This window comes from Pleurodeles waltl, chromosome 3_1 (genome assembly GCF_031143425.1).
Source record: "Pleurodeles waltl isolate 20211129_DDA chromosome 3_1, aPleWal1.hap1.20221129, whole genome shotgun sequence".
Taxonomy (NCBI): Eukaryota; Metazoa; Chordata; class Amphibia; order Caudata; family Salamandridae; genus Pleurodeles; species Pleurodeles waltl.
The window spans coordinates 1678709182-1678735229 of NC_090440.1; the positions used below are offsets into that span (position 1 = coordinate 1678709182).

General features: G+C 37.8%; 1 protein-coding gene across 1 annotated transcript in view; it reads right to left on the reverse strand.

Annotated features, from left to right (window-relative positions):
- TTN (titin) overlaps window positions 1-26048 on the reverse strand; it is a 371797-nt gene that overhangs the window by 312215 nt on the left and 33534 nt on the right. The window contains exons 14-37 of the mRNA XM_069225433.1: window positions 25564-25822; window positions 21429-21489; window positions 21096-21311; window positions 19792-19934; window positions 18821-18978; window positions 18488-18718; window positions 16931-17175; window positions 14412-14632; window positions 14151-14315; window positions 13892-14060; window positions 12112-13802; window positions 11245-11526; window positions 10644-10910; window positions 10281-10553; window positions 8935-9198; window positions 7540-7800; window positions 6612-6872; window positions 5958-6221; window positions 5615-5875; window positions 5262-5522; window positions 2624-2884; window positions 2393-2534; window positions 1867-2032; window positions 39-270 (exon numbers count right to left, since the gene is read on the reverse strand). Of these exons, the coding sequence (XP_069081534.1) occupies window positions 39-270; window positions 1867-2032; window positions 2393-2534; window positions 2624-2884; window positions 5262-5522; window positions 5615-5875; window positions 5958-6221; window positions 6612-6872; window positions 7540-7800; window positions 8935-9198; window positions 10281-10553; window positions 10644-10910; window positions 11245-11526; window positions 12112-13802; window positions 13892-14060; window positions 14151-14315; window positions 14412-14632; window positions 16931-17175; window positions 18488-18718; window positions 18821-18978; window positions 19792-19934; window positions 21096-21311; window positions 21429-21489; window positions 25564-25822 (6754 nt within the window). The remainder of the gene's footprint in view (window positions 1-38; window positions 271-1866; window positions 2033-2392; window positions 2535-2623; window positions 2885-5261; window positions 5523-5614; window positions 5876-5957; window positions 6222-6611; window positions 6873-7539; window positions 7801-8934; window positions 9199-10280; window positions 10554-10643; window positions 10911-11244; window positions 11527-12111; window positions 13803-13891; window positions 14061-14150; window positions 14316-14411; window positions 14633-16930; window positions 17176-18487; window positions 18719-18820; window positions 18979-19791; window positions 19935-21095; window positions 21312-21428; window positions 21490-25563; window positions 25823-26048) is intronic.

Genomic DNA, 26048 nt, shown 5'->3' on the forward strand with positions numbered 1-26048 from the left:
AAATACATGTTTGATTTGGACATGGAAACTGTACATACCGTTTACATAGAGAGTAACAGAGCTCCTGTTCCTGCCTGCCAGGAAGGTGTATTCTCCAGAATCACTCATTCTGGTTTCAGTGATGCACATTTTGTGCACTCTTCTCTCCACTACATATTGGTATCTTTCTTCAATCTGGAAGTTGATCTCAATGCCATCTTTCATCCAGCGAGCGTCTACATCATCTTCATTGACTTCAAACTCAACCACAGCTCGCTGTCTCTCAACAACCTTTAAAAAATGATTTTTTCATGAAAATATGGCAAACTCCTCCAACTTTCCCAACCACTGTTTTTCAAAATATTTTACATTTACTGTTGTATAAAACACAATCTAAATGTTTTCAGTGTATATGCTTGGGTCGATAGGAACCCGAACCTTCTTTGCAACATCAACTAAAGTTCATGCTTTCAAGTGAAAATGTATGCCATAGGATGTGTTAATCCATTACAAAGTAGTCAGACCCATGGATGTCAATTCACAAAAATGTCATGTGTAGGGAAAGAGGCATCACCATCAGGCCCAAAAGCCATCATAGGGTTGAACCGTGTTCATACCTGTTACCTATGAACAGCCTCCTATTCACTGTTATAAGGCTAAAGAAAGGAGAAGGAGTGGCAACTGCAGGAAGGAAACAGGGTTCTTCGAGCCCTTTTCTGTGTTCTAGCCATTGCCTTTATGATCCCCTATGAGGTGAGGTAACAAAGTAGCAAAAGACAAGCCAGGAGTAGCAGTTACTACCTCTGGATAGCCTTTTATGATGTCAATAGATGAACATGTCTGTCAAAGTTATACCAAAATACATTCCGGTGTGGGTCAAATTGGGGTAGTTGTGATAGTGTGTGGTTGACGATGCTACACCATGATGAGTTTTACTCCGGCATGCACCTGCCCTTAATTGGCTTCTCTAAGGCCTTCCCATTGAGATGAAATACTCTCCAATTTTTGTCACAAAAACCTAATGAGCTATGTAGTGTAGAAACATTATGTGATGGATTGAATTGGGTGTGAGAGAAGTTCTTAAGATATTGATATTAAATTGCTCTTTATGTGGCCGTGCATTAAACAATAAAGGAAACCATGTAAAAATCAGAATCAGAGTTTTCCTTTATCCTTGATTGGGATTGAGCATTAAGGTAAAATGAAATCAAACATTTTACTACTATGTTGACTCAGACCAGGTAGAATAACTACCACTTAAAGCAATTGAGAGATACCACCTCCTACCACCACATGCAGCTATCAAGTATGTTTGTTTGGCTCTTGTTCTGTCCATATTCAATTTTGTTTGGAGACACAGTTCTCTCCAGAGGTTTTGTCAGTTTCTTTGTTAGTATAACGAAAGTAGGAGCCCTTTAGTCAGAAATACTTTTTTCTTAATTACTTTTTGTTTTATAAATTACAAGTGTGGATCAATGACCTCTGTGCCAGAGATATTCACCCTACAGTGGCTATCACTTTCCTTTCCATACTGGAGATGGGGAACTCTGCCAGTTTTCATGAGTACTGAATTTGAATGACAGCAAGGAACTGATAAAAATCATACATGCTTGGGGGAAGAGATGTAGTCATGGGGTAAAAATTAATAGTGAGGAAGCCAGGGGTTGTTCCCTCCTTGCTTCCATTAAACTGCAATCAGTGAACTTTAGTAAATATTTTCACTGTGCTTTAGTGTACTAAAACATTGAATGCTTCTTTTAAGTGTCGATCCTACTGCATTGTTCTATAATCGTAGACTTTGTTCATTACGTGGACCATAGGAAGAGAGTGTTCATTTAGACGTGGAATACCAAACAAGGAAAAATTGTAATACAAAAACACTTTTACCTGCACTTCTTTACGAATGCTGGTTATGTGAACATCGCGGCCTTCCACGTACAGATTTGCAGTGGACATATTTCCTCCAGCTACTGCAGTATATTGGCCAGCATCAGACAGTCTGGCGTTTGGAATCAACAGGCGGTGCACAAACCTCTCTTTCTGAATCTTTATTCTAAGAAATGTAGTAAAATTGTAGCACATCAAATCACTGGTATACAAATACTCAGTAAGACTGTTTAAATTTCATAGTGCTTCACTTTGGATATAGTACCCTTTTTTGCTAATACACACTAGATAAATCCTAGTAGATGCTATAAAGATACATTACTCTGCGTATTGCATGCAAAATGATCTAATGCAAAATTGAAAATCCAAGTGTAAGCATTCTCAAAACAGTTTTGAAAGTACAATTCATAGTGCTAAATGATTTGGCTAAAATAAAAGCAATGAATACTCATGCCTGTTGATACCATGGCAGCTGTAGACGTTTTTTTATTTCAAGTGAAAACACATACACACTATCAAACATTACCTGTCAGTAATTTGGAGTTCCTGTCCATCTTTCATCCATTGAACTGAAATCTCAGGCTCTGAAACTTCACATTCAAAGGTGGCTCTTTTCTTTTCGAGAATTTTAATGTCTTTAATATGTTTTCTAAATTCAATATGACGCGCTGTGAAGGAAAAAACACATATTATTGCTTACCAATGTAATCGAAATAAAGATGGCTTCAAGATATTGGAATGAAATTGGGACACTTACCTTCTACATACAAGCTGGCTTTTGATACTACTTTTCCAGCAACAAAGCTGTACTCAGCAGCGTCCCCAAAGTGGACATTTCTTATGGTGAGAGCATGTGACAAATGCTTGGATTTGATCTGGCATCGGTCAGTTGATTTGATCTCAATACCATTTTTTAGCCACTTGTAGGTGATGCCTTCATGGTTCACAGTGACTTCAAAGGTCACAGTATCTTTTTCTTCTGCATTGATATCTTTCAGCATTGACGTAATCAAGATAGCTGCAAACAGATCAAATACAGTTCTTAGTAGGTACATGTTCTAGGTTATCCAGGAATATGTTTGTATTTCTAAATAGGTATTATTTCCTAGTATTAAGGTCTACCAGCCAGTGGCACTGAAGTTTCAAAACATATACATTTATAGCTCATCTAAACAAAAATTTGAATATGGTTAAGAAATACTCTAATACCGTTGAACACACTTGCTATATTCAATGCAGGGCTCAAATATGGCAGGAAAGTAGAACCAGACCTCTACAAGCTATAATTAGAGAAATGAAATACACAACTGAATAACTCAGAACACATTTGATAATTTTAGAAAAGCAATAGAGGAGCTCAATTAATTTTGTCCTAGACCACATTCTTTCTTCTCCTACATCCTAAACATTCTCCTTCAAAGAGCCAGTCAGTGTCGGTTTAAGACATAAAGTGTAAATATATTCCAAAGTTTAAATCCAAGATGCCACAAGTGTGCCGCTGACACTGCCTCTCAGTGTTGGTACTTGCAGCCTCTGTCTTATATCCAAAGCAAGTTAAGTCAGAATCCCTGTAGGGAAGAAGGAATGTGGCACACCAGTCAATGCTCACCAATATATTCATGCAACCAAGAACAATTTGTAGCCTTTGTCAAGTTAAAATGATGCACACTGAAGGCCATAGAAATAGACATGTCAGTTCACAGACATAAACAATATACTATGCAACTATATCATGCTATTTATCATAAGAAGAGCCCTTGTTGCATTTTATATCAAAAACATATCATGTAATTTTATAATTTTGTTGTTGTTATGTAAGATAATTTTAAGATTGAATACCATTACTCTGGTGCACCACTTCGCATGAATATGAATGACATACTCCCACCGGTTTTGCCATCTTTCATTTTCAATTCATGAACATAGAATACATACCTATGATGATGTCATACTATTGTGGTAACAAAAAACATTAATACATCTCTTATTGCATTTTATAATGGAAAGGCATGTCACAATGAAAAAGGAAAATTGAAATACGCTAACAAGTATTTCTTAGTCCTTATTCAGGTACCTCTCATTTCAAGGGTGTGGGGAACAAACTTCTACTCATGTGCCCTTATTCTTGGTAATGCAAACGAATATTAAGTCCATACATTCATCAAAATGGTCATCGCATTAGTTGATTACACAATTTCCTTGTGTTAATCAATTAATTAGTGCAATATCATGAAGAAAAACCTTCACCATATGAATATTAATAAGGAATACAAGGGAAATGTGTAATCGACTAATGTGATAACCATGTTGATGAATTGATGGACTTAATAACCAGTTGCATTACCAGTGATATGGGCACACAAATTAAAGTATGTACCTCGCACCCTTGCAATAATATGAGAAACCAGAATAAGGACTAAGGAACCATTATCAGTATATTTCAATGTTCCTGTTTCATTGTAATATGCCTAAACAATATAAAATGCAATAAGAGATGTATCCATTGTTTTTGTTACCACAATAGAATGACATCATCATAAGTATGTCTTCTACGTTGATGTATTGAACCTGAAAGATGGTGATGTGGGTTGGGGTATGTCTTCCATATTTATGCAATGTGGTGTACCCAAGTAATGATATTCAATCTTTAACATTTTTTTTTTCTTATTTAACTACAACAAAACTATAGAATTACATAATGTTTTTTTATATAAAATGCAACAAAGGTTTTTGTTATCATAAATAGAAAGATATTGTTGCATAGTATGTTGTTTATGTCTATGAACTGAAATCTCTATTTCTATAGCCTTGAGAGTGCATTATTTTAACTTGACAAAGGCTACTGGTTAGCTGAAACAAGTTGTTCTTGGTTGCACAAATAAACTGGTAAGGGTTGACTGGTGAGCCACGTTCCTTTTTCCCCACGGGGATTCTGACTTTCTTTGGATATTACACTTCTTGCTTGATACATTGGTTAAACCTTTCCTAACATTAGAAATGCAACAAGCTATATTGGACCTCTTCAGTGACCAGGTATATAGAAGTGAAAAAACATTTCAGATGAGGCTACATGCAATCTACCAGCTAGTCGTAATTAATAATATGGTTGTAAATCATTACAAATAGGTACACATATCAGTCAACACACTAATAATTTCAGTGTAGTCATGTAGGCTACATATAATGCTACTATTTAATGCAACTATGAGGCAGGACCATCCTTATCATCAAGTTGACTGCCTTATAAAAATATCAGAATACTTATCAGAAGAGCTAAAAAAAATGTGCTAGTGACAATAACAACTAAATAGTGATTATAACAACCATTATTCATACGTAAATGAAGCACATTTGGCAAAACACATGGTACCATGAACACAAGTCTATGTACTCACGTTTCACTGTCAAAGTGGCGCTGACTTTGTCATTTCCACAGACAAATGTATACTCAGCAGAATCCTCACTGCTTGTGTTCATGATGATTAGCTGATGCAGTTTCCCCTGTACAACTATCTTAAAGTGGTCGCTCATTTCAATTTCCACTCCATTTTTTAGCCAGGTGGCGGGGACATTAAAGTGGGATACCTCACACTCCAAAGTAGCTGTTTTTGTTTCAGGAACTTCCACACTCTTCATTGTCTTTGTTATATGCAAAGCTAAAAAGGAACATTAAAATACATTTACAATATGATTATATAAAACATGAAATCCAGTTTAGAACAAATTGAGCACACAGTGCAAAACATACTTTCCACAAATAATTTTGCTCTGCATTCTAGTTGCCCAACAACGGCTGTGTATTCTCCTGCATCAGCGGGTGTGAGATTTTGTAGAACCAGCTTGTGAACTTTCCTTTCAGTGATCATCTTGTGCTTGTAGCTTGGTTTGATTTCTGTATCTTTGAAGAACCATTTCACAGGGATGGAGTCATGGGAGACACTAATCTCAAACAAAGCCTGGGCACTTTCCAGGGCAGTTACATCCTTGGACCGCTTGATGATCTTGATAGCTTGAAAAAAGAAGGTACAGCTATTTAGCACCCTGTTTCACTTTATCATGCAGATAATGAAGGATAAAATTAATTTACTTACTTTCAACATGGAGTCTAGCGTTGGCACCAATCTTTCCAAGTTTAAAGCTGTATACAGATTCATCTGCTACAGTACAGTGTTTAATTCTCAGAGTATGAACAGCTCCGTCAACAGTGATTTCAAACTTGTCATTTGATTCGAGTTGGACACCATTTTTAATCCACTGGACTCCTTTCACATCAAGGTGAGTAAGCTCCACAATGAATATGGCATCTTGTGTTTCTGTGACTGTCTGGTTCTTTAAGGTTTTCTTTATCTTAACAGCTGAAAATAAACAGGAGAGCAAAGGGTAAACAAAAACAACTGCCATGTCACAGAGGAGGGTAATACAGAGGCACACATTTGGGAGCCCTGAGTTGACAGAAGTAGAAAACTGATGAAGCTTTACTTGAAAAGGAATTCATGATTTTAAAGTGTTGCCAGGAGTTGTCATTTAGCTTCTGCCATCATTATGTTATCAAACTCTAGACCTCTATGCATGTTGTTTAAGACATCACTTTGTGTAAATCACCTAGGGCTGCAACAGTTTTGACATATCAGAAACGAGTAAACACAAAGTGATGCAAATCTAAGTTAATGAAATTGACTATGGCATTAAAGGAGCCTTTAGGTCTTATCCCACTTTGAAGTATGAATATATGATGCAATACTAACCTTCAACCTTCAATTTGGCAGATGTTTTGGAGGTTGCAACTTGATAGGTATATTCTCCCATATCATCCATCTTAGTGATGTCAAGTACCAGTCTTCTTGTAGTGCCCTCTGCTTCACTTCGAACGGTTTTAGAGAAGGAAATTGGTTTGCCATCCTTCAGCCACTGACCTTTTGAGTTTGGATTGGCTACTTCACATTCAAAGATTGTTGTCTGAGATTCAGCCACAGTTTGATCAACAAGGGGTGTGCTGATTGCGCCACCTACAGGAAAGGGAAGAAAGAACATCATGGTTAGGGTACCTCTTTTTGATCACCTGTGCATATGGTTATCAAATTCTTTTGAAGTGATACCATTTATGTTTACATGCTGGATGTCTCCTTGTAAACTAACAAGTCTTGGCAACTCTACAGACTAAAACTACTTTGCAAGGCTTTGCTATGCTGTGGTTGCCACAATGTTAAGAGGGATATTAGTGCTTGTTCAAATTATCATCAGCTTTCGATATTTAGATTATATTTCTCAATTTAAGTGACTTTCTATAAGACCATGGAAACTGTAATGAGGGCCTCATGTTCTCCCTGAATGCCCTAACTGCGCCTCATCCTGGGGTGTGCGTTTATGTTTTCAGCCATTATTAATACTTTGAACATGTCTGTTAGGTGCAATAATGGTATTCGCAGACGAAAAGACACAAACTTTCAGCACTTCAAACTCTGCAAAGGTTGGAAAAGCTACCCAAAATCTGTTTTTTTTTATTCATAATGAAGTAACATTGTTTAGAAAGAAATAATACTACCATAGTTTGGGTTGGTGTAAAATAATAAAGCCTATTATTAATGTACGAATACGCTAGGATGTCTCACATTAAAGCATATCATTTTTTTAAAATCACAAATATCAACTATGTAGAATCACACATATACACACCTGCTACAGTCAGTTTCCCGCTTGTTTTCTTTTCTCCAGCCATAAATGTATATTCCCCTTCTTCATCTTTCATCATGTTTACCACTGTCAATTTATAGATGTTTCCATCTACCTCCATTTTGTATTTATCACTAGATTTCAGTTCTTGATTCTTAAAAATCCAGAGTGCATCAATGCCTGCATGAGAAAGCTCAACTTCGAAAGTGACATTTTGAGTTTCAGTACAGGTTGTATCTTGGAGGCCTCTAATAATCATTATTTCTGCAGAGAAATGAGAACAAAAAAACACTCAAATAAACCAGCAAATGACACGTCAATTAGTGCATGAGCACAGTGAATGAGTGAAATGCAGTTGGCCCTAACACACTTATCCACGCTAATATGGCTCTATGGTTGTGTGTCAGAATTTCAATATGAAAAATATATTCTGGCAGATAGTAGCCAAAATTCCATATATTAAAATATTGCTTTCTTTTATTAGCTCGGGGGGGTTATTTCTGTAACCATATTTAGGGCACTCAATTTTTGTCAGAATTTTTTTTTTCTGTAATTTGGAACTCTAGCTAAAAATATCATGATGGCCCCTGGTGGTGCAGCATTTTATCTGCAAAACACAAATGACTTGAAGATATATTGAACCTCATTTCAAGTGCCTCTTTATTTTAGGGATAGTGCCACACCAGGTAGATTTCAATACCACCAGATGCAGCATTTTTTGGATGTGTTAGTACCTCTGGATGTAAAGCTCCACTCCTTGGAATGGGCTATGGCATGGTACCACTGGGTGCTTTCTTCTGTTCCAGTCTGCAAAACTGAGAATGTGCTATATTCCCCCCATTTGCAAGCACATATATCACCTTATTTTATCCGGTAATTTTTTGGCATAGAAATAGTGTGATATTACCAAACATCTTGATTCAGACACTGACTCAAGTTTGCCCCCACATCAGGATTACCTCGAGACTCACAAAAATATTTCAGCATTCAAACATGCACATTTCTGGCCACTATCAATTAAATACATAATTGTGTCGGCAAACAGGACAGTCTCTGAATATCAGGTTAGTTTACTCTATAAATGTGTAGCACTGTATCAATTTAGGTCTCTACTTCTAACTATCAGTAGGTCAAACTGACAAAGTGTGTTTTTTGGTGTAAATTAGTGCATGGCATTAGGTAAACCTGGCATTAAAGCCTAGTTGACGGTGACTCTATTACTTCTTTTTCGTAATTGTCAAGGTCGGTGAGTTGGAATGGGATAAAGAACTTTGATGCGTGCAGTATTATTTCACATTTGTGTGTAGAGTGCGATCAAGCATTTGTTTTTTTCAGGACTAAAAGGGTGATGACGCCAGTTTCGAATGTACAAATTATGTCTTATGGTAACAAACTTACTTTCAACAAAGAGGTTGCAGGTGGTCTCCACTTTGCCAATTTGAAGCTTGTATCGTCCTTCGTCTGAAGCGTGGGTTCGAGAGAGCACAAGGCGCTGTTTAGCTCCTTTGGAAATTGCTTGAACGCGGTCATCCAACTTTATCTGTTCATCATTAAGGTGCCATTTCACAGATGATACATCAGCAACTGAAACTTTGCATTCCAGCACAGCCTTTGTTCCTTCAACAGCCCTCACGTCTTTCAGAGGCACGACAATATCAACGCCTGCAAAAGTCACAGAAATGTCAACCTACAAAAACAGCTGTAGCCAAAGAAGGAAAAGGCTTATTTTTAGGTGTCAGATGTGCACGTTTTTCTTGTTTTCGAGTTCATAACATACACTTGGAGTGGATTTCCGTTCAGGTACTTGTTCATGATTGGACAGCCTTACTGTTCCTCTCCATTGATTGCTCCTGATAAGTTTGCTCCCTACGCTTGTATTTGTCCAGGATAGGGCCATTTCAGTCTCAGAATGGTCTGATTGGACGAGTTGTATCCTTCCGCTGCATACTTGAGGGAAATCTTTTGGTTTTAGTGGAAGTTCCTCAATACAATACTCGCCGACCCATCCCGTGTCTTATCTCGCAGGTTGCTTTTTCTAAATGTATTCCTATTTATTTTTTACGAGCCCAGCAACCACAAAGTGCTCTTTTGTCTCCCCTTCCATGCTCTTCAGTGCTGTTTACCCTACTCTTTGTCCATTCCCCATCCTATGTTAAGCAAAAATATATACATATATGTAAATGTATTTAATTATTAATTTGTTATTAGAGCCTGGCAGCTGCAAAGTGCTTCGGGTCTGCTCGCTCACTTTTTTGTGCTTTGAGTGACTTGTTTGACTTTTTATTTTCCCTGTAATGTACTGGTCTAAAATGGCCACCTACATGTTAGATTTGGATAATTAAAAGTGGCCGCAAATTGATGCACGACACATGCAGTCATGTCAGCACTGCAGCATCCTAGGAAAGGAAGGGCTTTCTTTAGCAGAAAACCCATTCCAAGATTACAGCCATGTGGCAGAATGCGTCTTGGCGCACATGCACCAATGTAATGGCAAAAAAGGCATTGAAAAAGCCAATAGCTTAGCATTTTGGAGCCGAACCTAGTGGCTTTGAGAATGCTTAGCGAATGTAAGATTAAAACACAGTGAAAAGTCCATTTTGTTTCGGGCATGCTTCGTTTTGTTGGAACATCGCCCGCTGGAGTGCACGTGATAACATCTTAGCAGAGTCTTTTGATTGAATTTTTTTCAAATAGTGCATTCGAATTATTTTAAAACAGAACTATTAAAAAATAGTTTTACTTACTGAAAACAGACAAGCGGCCGGATGTTGAAAGTCCGAGATTAGCAATATGGAAAGAATAGCTTCCAATATCTTCCTTTGTAGCATCCTCAATCAGCAGCATGTGTGTCTGCTTGTCGATGACGATGTGAACCCGGTCACTGGGCTGCAGTTCACGGTCATCCTTCTTCCAGACACCTTCGACATTTTCCAGGGAGAGTTTCACCTCAAACTGTGCAATCTCCCCTTCGCAGACCTTCTGATCAGAGAGGCCTTGCATGATAGTGATGGGGCGCGCTGTTAAACAACAAGAGAGAACAGGCGTGAATATATAACAAAACACACAAACATCACTTTTCGTGAGAGGATACAACGAAACTTCCTTACGCTTCATCTTGAGCTGGCAGCTGGTCTTCTTTCCAGCTATGGCAAAGCTGTATTGCCCTTGGTCTTCCTTTACAACGTCTTTAACAATCAGAATATGGCGGCCTCGCCTGGAAGTTATTGCATATTTACTTGACGGTGTGATCTCATTTTCGCCGTGATACCATGTTCCTTCCGCGTCTTCCAGAGTGACTGCGCATTCCAGTTCACCCGAGAACGACTCCGGGACTTCAATGTTATCAAGGGTTTTAGTGAATTCAAAAGGAGTGCCTAAAAAAGCAAAACATATGCACTGATAAATCGCCTATATGTATCTAATGCAAATCTCCTTTCTGTTTCCCCTTTCTTGACCTATGTGCACATGAACTGATTTTGTGTCAAGTTAAAAATGCTCCCTTTTGACAGTAGTATATATTACAATAAATGAATCATGGTCTTTGTTTTTACGTAATGAAAGTTTCAAAACACGGTGTAAAATATTTTAAAGACTGCTGAACTAAGTTAATCTTCCAGTGAAAAATGACGGAGTCATAGTAGTCTTACAACAAAAAACGGCAAGCCCTCCAGACTGTAAGACACAAGGGCTTGACGCATTTTTTCTTACCTTCAACAATAAGGTTAGCAGTCGTTTTCATAGATTCGTCTTCTTTTAGTGCGCAGCTATATTCATCAGCATCAGACATGTCAATGATCAGGACAGAAAGGAAGTGGACCTTGCGATCAGAATGTGTCCTGTATTTATCGCCAGAGTGAATCTCAGTCCCATTCTTGAACCATTTCACTTTGACAAATGGCTCTGAAGTTTCACATTCAAAAGTAGCCATTGTGTCCTTTTCCTTGGCAACAACATCCTGCAGTTCCTGGGTGAAGGTTATCTGTGGTTTTCCTACAAATGAAATAAAGAGGTGTTTGACGATATGTTTGGTAGGACTAACATTCATAGGAGGGGCAGAGCTATTAATAGTGCAGCAGGTGCAGTGGTACCGAGACCAAGGAGTAGCCGTGGTCCAGAATGCCCCAAATATAGTTGTGTTTCACTACACATCAACAGCGCTTAAAGCCAGTTTTCCTTGCTTGCATTGCCCTCTGGGGCTGTTGCCACAACACTCATTCATAAGCCGAAAGCAAGTACCATTTTAGAAAGGTTTCATTCTGTTGTAAAGGTTTTTTGGCATTTTAGGGAAAGACGTAAAATTATGTGTGTGGTTAATTGAGCCTTGAAAAATAGCCACGAGTTAACTGCCTTTCTCAATTGATAGAGAAAATAATGTTGCAAATGGCCAAATAGAGAAACCTAAACTTAACATTAACATCTTGGCTAGTGCCCATTGTTTTACACTATGTGAGCTTGAAATGCCGGTGGTTGTTTCCTGCCCACCAATTTGATCATTTATGTAAATTGCTGATTGCAACGATTTTTATTAATTATGCAATAACGGTTTAACATAAGCACCCCTGTTTATTACATTACCTTGAACCAGTAGGAATGCATGGCTTGACGTTTCACCAGCTACATTGCTTGCTTTCACCATGATGCTGGCAGAGTCTTCTGCAATGACATCTCTGATCACCAACTCGCAGACATTATCTTCGGGCCAAAACCAGAAAATACGGTCAGATCTCTCAATTTTGACACCGTTTTTGAACCACTGGCATTCAGGGTCTGGTTTCCCCACAACTCTCAGGCGGAAGTGGGCCTCATCTCCCTGTGCAACCGTTTGGCTCTGAATACGTTCAAAGATTTTGGGAGCCTCCATACTTGGTGAAAGCTCAACCCGGTCTGGTTTGAAAGTGGGAATGGTGATACTTCCTTCCAAAATAAGTGCTTTCTTTTCTTCCTCTGTAAGTTCTTTTGTGTGGTGAAGAAGATCTTCCTTTGTCTTTTTTAGCATTTCTTCATATGCTTCATCTTTTTTACGAGACTTGAGCTCTACGGCTGTAATTGCTTCATAATATCCCTCCTCTGTTCTTCGTTTAAATTTACTGCGCAGTTCTTCACTCTCTTCAGTTTTCTTCTCATGAGTTATCCTTTCTGCACGCTTCAGCTTCACAAACTCTTTGGTTGTAATATCAGTGGGTTTGTCCTCTTTTTTCACTTCAAACTGAAGTTTTCCAGGCTCAGGCGCTGGAGACACAAATTTAGATTCAGGTGCCCGACGAAGAACAGATCTGAAGTCTTCTTTCTGTTGTATCTCCAGCTTAACTGCATGTTCGGCTACACCGTCGGGATTTTCTGCAGTGAGTTTAACTTCTCCTGAGTCATATGATTTGCAGTCAACAATTTCAAGATAATAGATACCATCATATCGGATCCTGAATCTCTTGCTTTTGCGAATGAGCTGTCCATTCAGGTACCAGTTGACCTTTGGCTGAGGATAACCAGTCACACGACACCGGAACCGAGCAATTTCTCCCTCAAAGACTCTAGCTGGTTCAGGAAATAAAACTATTTCTGGTTTCTGTTTTTCCCTTTCACCATCTGATACTCCAGCAAGAGCACCTTCATGGGCCATCCTTTCTAGTTCTTCAATGCGTTGCAGTCCACGCCTGCCCTCAGGTAACTGAGATTCTTCAACAAGGCTCTTCTCATCTTTCACTATAAGAGTGGCTGATGTATGATCGGTTCCATATTTATTAGTAGCCTTACAAGTGATAACACCACTGTCTCTGGGGTAGGCTACTTCATAATCAAGACTGCAATATCCAAACTCATTAACCATACGGAGTCTATTGGCAGCATCAAGAGGTTTGCCATCATGAAGCCATTCAACAACCATTGTTGGATCTCCAATTGGTGTAAGCCTGCACTCAAAGTGTGATGGCCCAAAACACTTGAGCCTTACTGAAATGAGCTTTTTCTTGAAGAATGGTTTCTGCTGTTTTTCTTTGTCATAAAGATCTCCCTCTTCCCATTGCTCTTGTCCATAACGCAAGTGAAGTGGTTCTAGCTCTGGGGCAGCAATCTCCTTTGCTTTGTATGTCCCCTTTGGAATGATTAGTTTTCTTTCTGGTTCTGGTTCGGCAAATTCAGCCTCAACATTAACTTTACATCTTGTTGTGTCACGTCCAGCTTTATTGATGGCAGTTGCAGTGTACCAGGCTGCATCTCTGTTGGTTGTGCGTTCAATCTTAAGTGCAGCTTCCCCCTTTGTCCCCTCAATTCTACAAAAGACAATAAGGCAATTATGGTATGAAACAATCAACATTTGACTTGTATTTTATTCTCAGACTATTTTATTACAAATACTTACTTTATGGTTGGGAATTTATGTGGCACAATAATGTCACTGTTCTTCAGCCATACTATGTCAGGATTAGGGTTGCCCACCGCTCTTACTGCCATTTCTAGTTTACTACCTTCTTTCACATTGACGTTCTTCAATTTTTCCACAAATTGTGGCCTTAGTAAGTGCTCTTTTGCTGAAAAGACAAACACATTTAAAAATGTAAGAGATTCTAAAATTATGCTAACTATTTTCTAAAAATGTGTGTTTCTAGATGTGCAAATACCTTCCACAGTCAGGGTCATGGAGACTGAAGTTTTGCCAGCCCTGTTTTGGGCAATGACTGTCCATTCACCCGAATCAGGTGGTAGAGCAGGAACAACAATCAGTGACTGTGTGCCATCTTCTTTGATGACAATTTTATGAGTGTAATCATTGACAACTTGTTGACCTGTGTGAACAAAATATTTTGTATCCTGTGAGATTCACCAAATGCGAAAGTTGTTTTCATTTTTAAGAGACAATATTGACTATATTTAATACATACCATTGTGAAACCAGAAGGTTTCTGGCATAGGTCTTCCAACAACTTTGAGGTCAAATCTTGCAGTCTGTCCCTCAGCACACTTGAATGAGGCTGGTTTCAGCACAAAAACAGGCTTGTACAGTCTCTCAAGCTGAGCTTCGTCAGTTTCGTCCAGCCTGCGTGCTGGAGAACGTGCAGGGGAACGGCCTGGCGATCTACTTGGTGAACGTGGGGAAACAGATCTGAGAAGAGAAGCAAACAAATATTGACTTTCACTAATTTCTGCAATTAAAACATTAAACTTAGTACTCACATTTCACATAGGTATAATTATTCTTTTCTAGAATTGCATACAGATTTATGTTTGAACTAAAACAGAAAGTTAAGTAGTTGTAAATGATAATAATTAATGATAGGTGAAAAAACTAATCAGTGCACCCAGATGAGAATTTTGCCAAATGTATGATATTCTAAAATAATGTAAAATGCCATTTAATTTACAAACATCACGTTGTAGATAAGCCGGGATATTCCGTGCTTCATGTGGCAGAGTACATGAAGCTCTACATCTAAAACAAATGCAGAGAGGAAGCTAACTTTAAAGTCAATTTAATATAATCTAAGTAATGGAATCGTTAAACGTCGTAAACCAAGAAGCCCTAGGGCAACAATTGTCTGTCATGGGTTTCCCGATGGATGTCAGGAGATAGACACTTTGTTGCTAAATGGCATACTGTTGCATGTCAAAAGGCTTGCTCCGACAAAGGGAAACTTAATGAAATGTTAAAGGAATCTGGGGTTTTGGGTAGACCAATGATATACAAACTCCAATGCTCACATGACTACAACAACCTACAGGTTAATTGGATGTTTATGTAATGTGACACATGCCATGGAGCAGCTACTTGCTATTGCACAAGAAATTACAGTGATCCTACAAGACGTTCTTTTCTACTTTGAAAAGTAACTGATTGTAGGGCAATGAGAAACAGCAGTGCTATATGTTGTAAGTTCCTTTGTGAAACTCAAAGCTATGTAGTCACAGTGCTAAAATGTGCATCCTAAAGAAGAGGACGTTTTACCAATATTATCAGCAAATTAATGCCTTCTGAAATGTTTTCATTTTAAATTAGAAAACAATCCATGATTGACCTAATTGATGTAAGGTGGTGGTTCTTAACCTGGGGTCTGCATGCCTATTAAGAGGGTCCGAGACTGTTTTGAAAATATTACTAGGTTAACACATTCTATATAAATAAAGTGTAAAACTGAACATGATAAAATGCTCTGCAAATGTGAAGGAATTTTAAAACAGAGGCTAAAAATTAAGTTGCTATCAGCTTGATTTGTAGCAGCAGGTCAAGTGCAACAAACAGAATCTAAAATGATTGATTGGTGGCCTCAATCCAAGCACTGGAATAAATGGACAAAAGTACCACATGCATTAGGAGAAACTAAGACAACGCAATATGCTTGAGTCTAACCCATTTCTGTATCTTTTAGAAATAAAAATACATTTTGGAAAGCTCTAATTTTCCTATTAAAGTGAAATGTTCGTTTTTTTGTGAATCAAGTAGAGTATTTAATTATTCGTTTATTTGTCTGATGTATACTTAATTCTGTATTTGTGTACCGTTTGAGATTCAAATAGTAGAATTTGCTTAGAATGGGGTCCCCAGCTTACAACAGTGAATGAGCGGGGGTTCACAGAAGTGAAAAGGTTAAGAACCACTTATCTAAGGTAAGGAGGTCTAGAATGCCAAATGGGTCTGATAAATAGATGCAACTTTTAAAGTCTCAGCAACAACTGATTTAAGACAAAACCATGAGGGATGCTTTCCTGCAATTTAAGTCTAATAACAATTTTAATTTATTGAGTGGGTTTTGAGCAAAGCCCAAACACAATGAACTTGGTGTTTGACACTGTGATTTATCCATGCATAGCACCTATATGGAGAGCAAGCAACGTATGGCTCAAATTAAGCTCTGAAGATGGTGGTTGGCCTTCTTCGCCAATTGATTTAGCTGTGTGTCAAGCATGTACACATTTTGGTTAGAATACAGACATGTGTTAATGTCTATAAAACCCTTTTTTCTTGTGCTCAACCTGACAAAAAGGATTACTAATGTAACACTTCTGCCTAACTAATATGCAGGAGAAACTTATGCACAGAATGTTTAATTTCCATAAAACCTAACCTGGGTTTGTTTCCTCCACTAATTGCAAGAAGCACCAATTGCTGGAAGCTATGTATGAATGTCTTAATTGTGTTTGAAAGTAAAAAGGTAAATGGAAGTTTGCCCTTTAATAATGCTTGGGGTGTGACTGCATTGGAGACTGACCCGCATGCTTTTCTCTAAATGATATTGCTTTATAAGAAGCTTCTAAGAATATTTTGCAGTATAATATACGTAATGTAATTTAGAATGGAAACACTAATGCAAAATATTCCAAGCATGAACAGGCAATGCATTCGCTCTAGTAGAGAAAAAAATTATACAATATGAAAATATGTACAGAATGCTACACATATACTTACCTAATTCTTTTAACTGCATCTGGAGTGGGCAAGTACCCTGGAGTCCCAGCTGGTGCAGTGGGTTCTACATACAGCTTCCCAGAGCAGATTGCATTTCCCTTTACATGACTGGCAAAGGCAGTGTAAATCCCCTCATCTTCAGGAGAGAGGACAGGTATTCGCAGACTTGCTCTGCCATCTTGCAAAACATCCATTTGATACCGGGCACTTTGTTTAATGCGTTTACCATCTTTGTACCAAGCAATCTACGATAGAAAAACCAAATAAGCAATGTGCTTTAGTATTAAGACACATATGGCACACAACAGTCAATAGTGTACAAGTGAATAGAATGCAGAGATTAAGGACTCCTGTGATTTGCCAATGCCTAGTGTCACAAATTCATATTCTTCTTTCATGGCATGGGTTGGCAGTTCTGGAGGGCTTCACCAATCTGCTTTTCAGTGTAAACACCTAGTGTTACCTTGTTTGTAAGTATATCTCCTAAGTATTATCTGAAGAAAACCTGAATCCCTACAGAATTCAGCCCTCCTGGACTGTCAACAACTATCATCCTCTTTTTGCCAAGAAGGCTATTGTCTTTTTTAATTAATTCAGAGCAATAAATATTATCACATCTCATTTGTTTATTTCTTCTTTGTTAAGTCAGTAGTGCATCTGTGAGTTTCATCAAAGCATTTACCTAAAAGCTTAATTCATTTTTTCACTGCCAGTTTGTAACCCCCTTTTAATGTTTACAAAGTACTAATACATGTCCTTTTATGATGATCTTTTTTTATGTCGCTCTGCTTTGTATATAGCACATTTATCATAAGCATATTTCACCTCATTTGCCAATTGATAAGGCTGCTATACAACAATCACCAAATAAATTAAGAAATGGTGCCATGTGTAGAATCACAATATATATTTGGTATGGAATTTTAAAACATTTAAAGGAAAGCCATCACATATGAATAATATCACATACAAATTCTGTTACTGTAGAGTTGTTTGAAACAAACACATTTTCAAAGATACACTACTGTACATACTTGACTGAAATGCTTCTTTGAGTTCTTTATTCATAAGTTTTCAAATAATTTTAAACTTCTTGAAACTGATAGATTTCTTCATACCAATGAAGTCAAATTAAATTAGCTCAAAGGAATATGTTAAAGTAAAAATATGAACCGTTGGGAAAATGGAAGGAAACTTTAGACTAATCAAATTCAAATTATACATGGTATAAATTGAAAACACACAATTTATGAGGGAATAACTCTGCCTTCATATCTAAACATAGTTTGTTGTTTCTTTAAAGTTGGAGATAGTAATGCAATGTGTTGGTACGATTACATCAGAGAATATTTTTAAGAAGTACTTTCATTAAATTTCCCAGTTACTAACTATTTAGTGAGGTATGCATGGTTTAACCTCTCACTATACAAAGTTTTCAGTTATTTATGGCTATCAATATGATAGTACCTTGGCATCAATAAGTGTTCTTGTTATTTCATGAACTAGTTTATTCCATTACATTTCTACAGCTGAGGTTTACGAAAATATAAATCATACCTTTGGCAATGGGTAGCCTGACATTTTGCAATGAAAGGTAACACCCATTCCTTCTAGTATTCTGTAACTTTTTAATCTTATATCAAATCTTGGTTCAATAGTTTCTGATTCAGAAATGTCAACCATCATTTCTTCACCATCCTCTTCAAGAAGTTCTTCTAAGGTTGTTTTTATAATGGTACATTCAATTTCCCTGATTAGTCTTTCTTCAAATGTCGAGATGTGGTATTCCTGCAAATAGATAAAGGGATATTATGCATCTTCAAGGCAGCTAGGGGGAACATATACACATAGTCAATATATACTAACATTCAAAGCCAATGTTGAACTTACATGTACTTCTTTGATTGAGATAGTATCTTTTCCCATTTTCTTCCTTATCAAGGCTTGTTCTTTTTCATATTCTGTTAATAGAATTTCTGGAGCCTCTTCTGCAATTTTTGGTTCTTGAACATATGCAGTTAATTGTGTTATGTATGATTCATATTCAGCTAGAAGTTAAAGATACATTGAAAGATTAGAACATATTCAAGGTATAAACCACTTTTCAGCATTAACAAAACCAATCAGCAGACCAATTTATAAGTAAGACTAAAGTAGGTTGATTTTTAACTTAAAGGAATATGCAAGTGTTTTTTTAATTTACAGTAAATGATAGATGTGTGTTGTGTTCTTATACTTGACACTGCTTTCCAATTTTTTTAAATCGTGGTAAGGAAAATTAGTGGTAGAGCACTTAATGCATGATGTTGGATGAAACACTGAAATTTGTAATTTGAGCATTTCATGGATTACCCAACACACCTTCTGAATAGGGGAAAAAGTCACAAACCTACTGAATTTAATATTTAGGGATAACCTACCAATGTCATGACTTTAAATGCAAATTTATCATGCCTATCTTAATTTCCTGGAGATTGAAGCCGTGAACCAGGTCTATTGTAATACAATTGTTGTGTAATAAGCATAACGTTATGCACCGAAAAACAGACTCCATCTCATAATTTCATCCCTGGTGCTTAGTGAACCATTGATAGTTCAGTTATGCCACCAGTTGTTCTATGCATGAGAAGTAGAAATGTAAACCTGCAACATAAAGGGTAAGCCCTATATCTAGAATGGGGGCTTAGATATCTGGTGCTTTGCTTTTTAACAAATACTTTGCATCTACAAAACAGTAGCACCAGGATGCCCTAAGGGGTGATTGCACATTGTATTATATACTATCGCATAATGTAACATACCATATGCTTTCTATGAATAATATCGTCTTTGTTTTAATTTTGAGTTATGTTTCATTTTACCTTCTTCCAATAAATTTGCTGTTGCTGATGTTTCTCCATGTTTGTTACGAATAGCAATACTGTATTCTCCTGCATCATCTGCAAAGGTCATAGATATTTCCAGCTTACACTCTCCGGTTTCCTTGTTGTAGCTAACTTTGTATCTTTAAGGAAAAAAGATAAAGCAGTCAACATTTTGTTTGTTACCACGTGTTATTTTTTGCCCAAGGCAAGTCACTATACTCATATGAAAGCAATATACTTAAAGATCATCTCAACAGTTTCTTAAGTGAACTATTGTGTAACTCCATAACATTTTGCTCTTATTTCTTCTGAAGGGCAAAATTCATGCTTATATTATGAAAAATATTAATTTACTCTTCACAGATTTTATCCTTCAACTTGTGTAGATTTTAGACCTCAGTATGCTTTTCAAAATCTGAAACCATGAACTCTTGAACCTACAACAAATCATACGCTGATGCTCATACACTTATCCTTAATTGGATGTTTATTCCACTTGAACAAGGCCCACCTCTTTATAGTTACTCATAAGGTTTACACTTTTTTACTTCTGTTCCCAAAGTAAAATTACTTTTTTCCTGTGAGAAAACCTTGAACCCTACACTTGCATGAAGCATACTGTATTTTGTTAAATCATTTAGGTGTATAATTAGAATGGTAAAATACATAGGACTGCATAACACATGTTGAAACCCTTGTACGTTATAATGGTGGCAGATTCTCAAAAATTGCACATGCATCTGAGGTTTTCACATTCCACTGGTTCTGCTTCTGTGACGTGGAATGTGGCCTTTGGAACCATAAATATATTCCTTGTACGCCTTAGTGAATGGGTGCAAATTAATTTGTGAATCACACACTAAGTGATTATGAATATAGGCTTCAAAGGCACCCAAAGCTGTAAAGTCCACTATGTGGTCCACCATCACTGTAACAGCTCACTGTTCTTTGATGCATGGCCAGCATTAGTCAACCAATAATTATTATGATTATAACTATGACTGTTTATTTAACACTCTAACTAAACAAGTTAAGGGTCTTTCCTTGATTTGAGGAAAAGAACCAGAATCTTTGAAGTTGTTTTCAACATGCAAGTATATTTCAGCTATTACATTTCAGAACATATTTTGATGAACTTTAAAAACGGGCCTATCTAATTGATAAATGCAGCATAGCCTGCAATAAAGTTCATTGTCGTGCCATTCTAATTTTATTTGTATCCATTTTATATTGAGTAGCTCATGATCACAATAGCAGAACAGGTGATCAGATGTGTAATATATTATAATTAGTGATGGTACCTGTATCCAGTGGTAAGAGGAACACCAGCTTTTTTCCAATAAATATGTGGTTTGGGGGATCCGCCAATCTGACAGTCAAATACAACACTTCCTCCTTCAACTAACTTCTGTTCAGTTGGTTTTCTGATGAAGAATGGAGCAACACCTTCTGTGGGCTCAGTTGGCTCAGCAACAATGGGAGGCTCCACATCCATTTCCTTAACTGGCTCTTCAAAGCTGTAAATGCACAAATGTATAAATAAATTGGGGCCTGTGAGCATCCAATTCCACATTAATTGAAATGTGTGTGAAAAGAAATCCTGGTTTGAGAAACAAGAGATGTAGAATTCTTACCCTTTTTCATCAATGACCATTTTCTCAGAGATGGTTTCTCTGCTCTCAAACTCTTCAGAAACTAAAAAGGGAATACACAACCATTCAGTATTTGAAATTCTATATGAACTGGAGAGGTGAGGACAATCCACTACCAGGCCAAGAACATGGACATAATAATGTGGTAATTTACATATACTGAATTGAAAATCTGAGTTTGAATGCTCAGGTTATTGGAAAACAGATGGAAAAGGACATTGGCTTATTTTCACTAACCATTTTTCAGGCCATCATTAGACAGGAGTGTGAGTTTGAAGTGATTTCATTTTTAGTTTTCCAAGAGGAAAAAGTAATTTGCTAAACTGCAGCAGGAATAAATTCATAAATGGGACATCATGTGAAATGAAAGACAGTCCTTCCTACCTAACCCAGGGTTCCCCTAAATGTTTTCAAAAACAAGAAGATGGCCATAATGAGTTATGATTATCTTAAGATAGTGTGAACATTTTTGTAAAAGTTATAATAATCAGAGCATGCTGCTTTACTAGGATATTCACAACACTGAAATGAATGGCGTGAGAAAATGTGTCAGCTGATTACCTCAGAAAAACATGTGGCAGTTGTAAAGATACAAATCAATAAATGACTATGCAACCTAAGACTACTGAATATACAAATAATTCTTCCTTGTACCGTACGAAGTGGAAAAGTATCAGGATGCTTTTTGCCATTCAACTGATAGAGTGACACTCAGTAGGCATCCATTTACACCCACAATTCATTCATTTGAAAGAGTAGCACAGCGCCCACAACCATTTTGATGATTGGATCATGAATGTAGTGTTGCCTGTAGTCTGTGCTGAGCATCTGAATTTGATACAGTGGAATATCCACTGCATACGTGTGGTTGTGTTTGAGAAATGGTATTACCTTTCAAGGTATTATGCTTGAGTTGTATGTCTGGGAGGGAGATAGTGACTTGCTGTCATTATCATACAAAAGCATGTCGTCATGCCCATGGCTGCACATGTAGAGCCTTCAACTCTCTTTTTTCCAGAGGCATTAAATAAAAAAAACATGAACAGCTGTGTGCACTGCAGTCTAAAGGTAATGACATTTCTTGATATGATGGGATGATCTGGTATTCCAGATTTTGATAAGCAGTGTTGATTATGCAAATTTCCCCATTAAACCTTAAAATGTTTTGTGCTTAAGTGTAACACAATGTAAGGACGTGGAGCTTCCATTTCTACTGCCTTGTGAGGTGATATCTGGTGGGTTTTCCAACAGAATATCAAGGAAACAATATCATGGAGGCCAACCTAATAAGGCCTAAATACTGCAGCCAAACAATACAATAGTTATTTATAAAGAAATATGCATTGTAATCATGCTGACATACTATTATATGTAATGTGTTGATGACAGCTCAAAGATGTTAGTAAGCCACCAGAATGTCTAACTTTTCTTTCCAATAAATTCTGTTTTCATTTTGGAGAATGAATGTGTATGTGTGATGGCTTTAAGTATCATCCATTGCCACTACTGCTACAAAATTAAAAAAAATACTCACCCAAGACAATCAAGCACTGCAACAACGCCATGCCATGCCCGCATATTCCTCACATCAAAGAAAAGTGAAATGCCATCAACCTCTTCTCCAGTGAAAAAATACAGAAGATCTGACAGCACATTGACAATACCCAGCCTACTTTACCTCTTTCACCTACCCCTTCTGTAAACTCCTGCGATGGTAAGCTTCCAAAGCCCTATCTCTCACTGACATACTCAACTCTCTCATAGCCACTTATTATGAAAGAAATGTCTTTCCTTCGTCAATTATCTCTCTAGGGACACTCTTTGACCCCCTACTCACTATTGCCAATGCTTTCTCACTAAAGGCATCTTCCCAGAAGCTTTCAAAACAGACCAGATTCTTCCACTCCTAACAAAATTTAAACTAGACCTTGATGACCTTGCCAACTGCCTGCTGATTATTCACCTACCATTCATCTGCAAGATCATTGAAAAAGCAGTCTAAGTTTAACTCCAAGATCACACCAGTGCTAACAATCTCCGGCACGAATACCAGTCTGGCTTCAGATCATGCTTCAGAACAGAGATTGCTACCATACACATCATAGGCGATACCCTCTTGACCACAGATGACGATGGCCCTTGCCTCCTTATATTGCTGGACCTCTCAGCTGCCTTCAAAACAGTTGAATATTCCACCCTTATACAGACCCGGGAGTCTTGGATGGGATTCACCGGCAATGTACTTATCTGGTTCTCCTCTACCCTTTCCAACAGATATCAGTTTGTTCACAAGACTACCTTCAGGTCCCAAAGATTCCTATCACCTGTGGTGTCCCACAGGGTTCAATACTGTCTGTCATTTTTAACCTCTAAATGAAGCAAACTGGTGCTCTTCCCATAGATAACAGCATCTGCTTCAGACATCCAATGCCTCAAGGACCAGCTACACATCATCCATACCTGAAGCTCAACCCAACCAAGATAAAGTTCTTGTTGTTTGCCAAGAACAACAATCAAGCAACAATACAAACCTAGCTCAATGATATGATGAACCTTGATAATCTTGAACACCAGATTTCACCAAATACTAAGTCACTTGGATTCACCCTGGACTCCAAGCTCACCCTCAAGGAACAAATTGCCAAAAAACAAAAACGGCCTGGTACACGTTTTCTATTCTAAAGAAAGTGAAACTGTTTCTTCCAGGAAGTGATTTAAGAAATGCTGTTCAAGCCCTTTTACTGCATCTGGATGGCAGTAGTGCCCTGCTCTATGGTCTATCAGACACCACACTGGCTGATTCTGAAGATGCCATGTGCAGGCAAGAGGTGCCAATAGAGTTCCATTAGAGTAGGGATGATTTGGCCATATTTCTTCAGGCCCTAGATGAGATGTGCTGCACTGGTAGGATGCCCTTAAAGGGTGCTAGTGTGGTGTCTGAGAGACCACAGAGCAGGGCACTACCGCCATTCTATGCACGCCCACAGGCAGGATGCCATCAGACAGCAGACTAGGGGCCAGATGTAGCAAAAACAAAATTTGCGAGTTGCAAATTGCGAGTCCATGCGACTCGCAATTTGCAACTCGCAAATTGGTATGCAGTACGGTGTCTCAGACACCGTCTGCGACTCGCTATGGGGTCGCAATGACCCACCTCATTAATATTCATGAGGTGGGTCGCAAATTGCAGCCCCATAGCGAGTCTAGGCACTCGCAAACATGGAGGCCTGCTGTCGTCAGCAGACCTCCATGTTCGTGACTGCTTTTAAATAAAGCAGTTTTTTTTTTTTAAGTGTAGCCCGTTTTCCTTAAAGGAAAACGAGCTGCACTTAAAAAAAAATCCGAAACCTTTAGTTTCGGGTTTTTTTCAGGGTATTTTTTTACCCTGAAAAAATATTTGTGGGTCCATTCACAAAGTGGAAGGGTTCCCATGGGGACCCCTTCCAATTTGCGAGTGGGTTACCATCCACTTGAAGTGGATGGTAACTGCGACACCATTTGCGACCGCATATGCGGTCGCAAATGGTATTGCATACCACTCAGAATCGCAAATAGGAAGGGAACACCCCTTCCTATTTGCGATTCTGAAATGCATATTGCGAGTCGGTACCGACTCGCAATATGCATTTCTGCATTGGGAAACGCGATTAGCGAGTCACAAACGGCAATTTTTGCCGTTTGCGAGTCGCTATCCGTTTCCTGCATCTGGCCCTAGGAGTGTAAAAAATTAAAAACAAGACAGCAGGCCTTTTCTACCTATGGACCCAGAATCTGGACAGCATCCCTGTATCCATCACAAATGACTGAAATTTGCTTCAATTTAGGGAAGAGTGAAAGACTCACCTCTTTACAGAACACAACAGCTGTCCACAACAAAATCAGGTCTCCTATCACTCATTGACTTTATGAGTCTCTTTGAACCTGAACAGCCATATGCTGCCTTTTGGCTAGGTTTGCGTATAGAAATACCATATACATACATAAATACATTTTCAATTACACTACATTTTCCATAACATTGCAATATATATAAGATATACAGTTGTACATTATATGTCTAGGACAAAACACATTTGTGACATTGTCATCTTTGCCCTCAAAAGAATTGCTTACTTACCTTGGACAACTAAATAGCAAGAAGTGCTGATGGTGCCAGCCTCATTTGTTGCGGTGCAAGTGAATCGTCCACTATCTTCTGCAAAAACTTCCCTAATCAGAAGGCGGGCATTGCCTTCTTCAAAAGTAATTTGGAAGTCAATTGATGTTTCAATGCGATAATCTTCTCTGAACCACATCACTGTTGGAGATGGATGTCCGGAAAGCTGACATTCCAGAGTGACAGACTCACCCTCAATAACAGTCACATTTTTCAGACCCTAAAGTGAGCAACGAAAAATAACCTTGTGAATTAAGAAACTGTGTGAGTATGAAATACAATTTATTATTTGAATATGTTTATTGATCAAAATCTTTACTTTGGCACAATAACAATAAAAGTCCATAAAAAGAATTTAATTTTATCAAATACAGCATATGTAAACAATCTGTCATAAACTTTAAAACCATAAAAAGATCTATAAAGATTTCATGTCTTTAAAACTG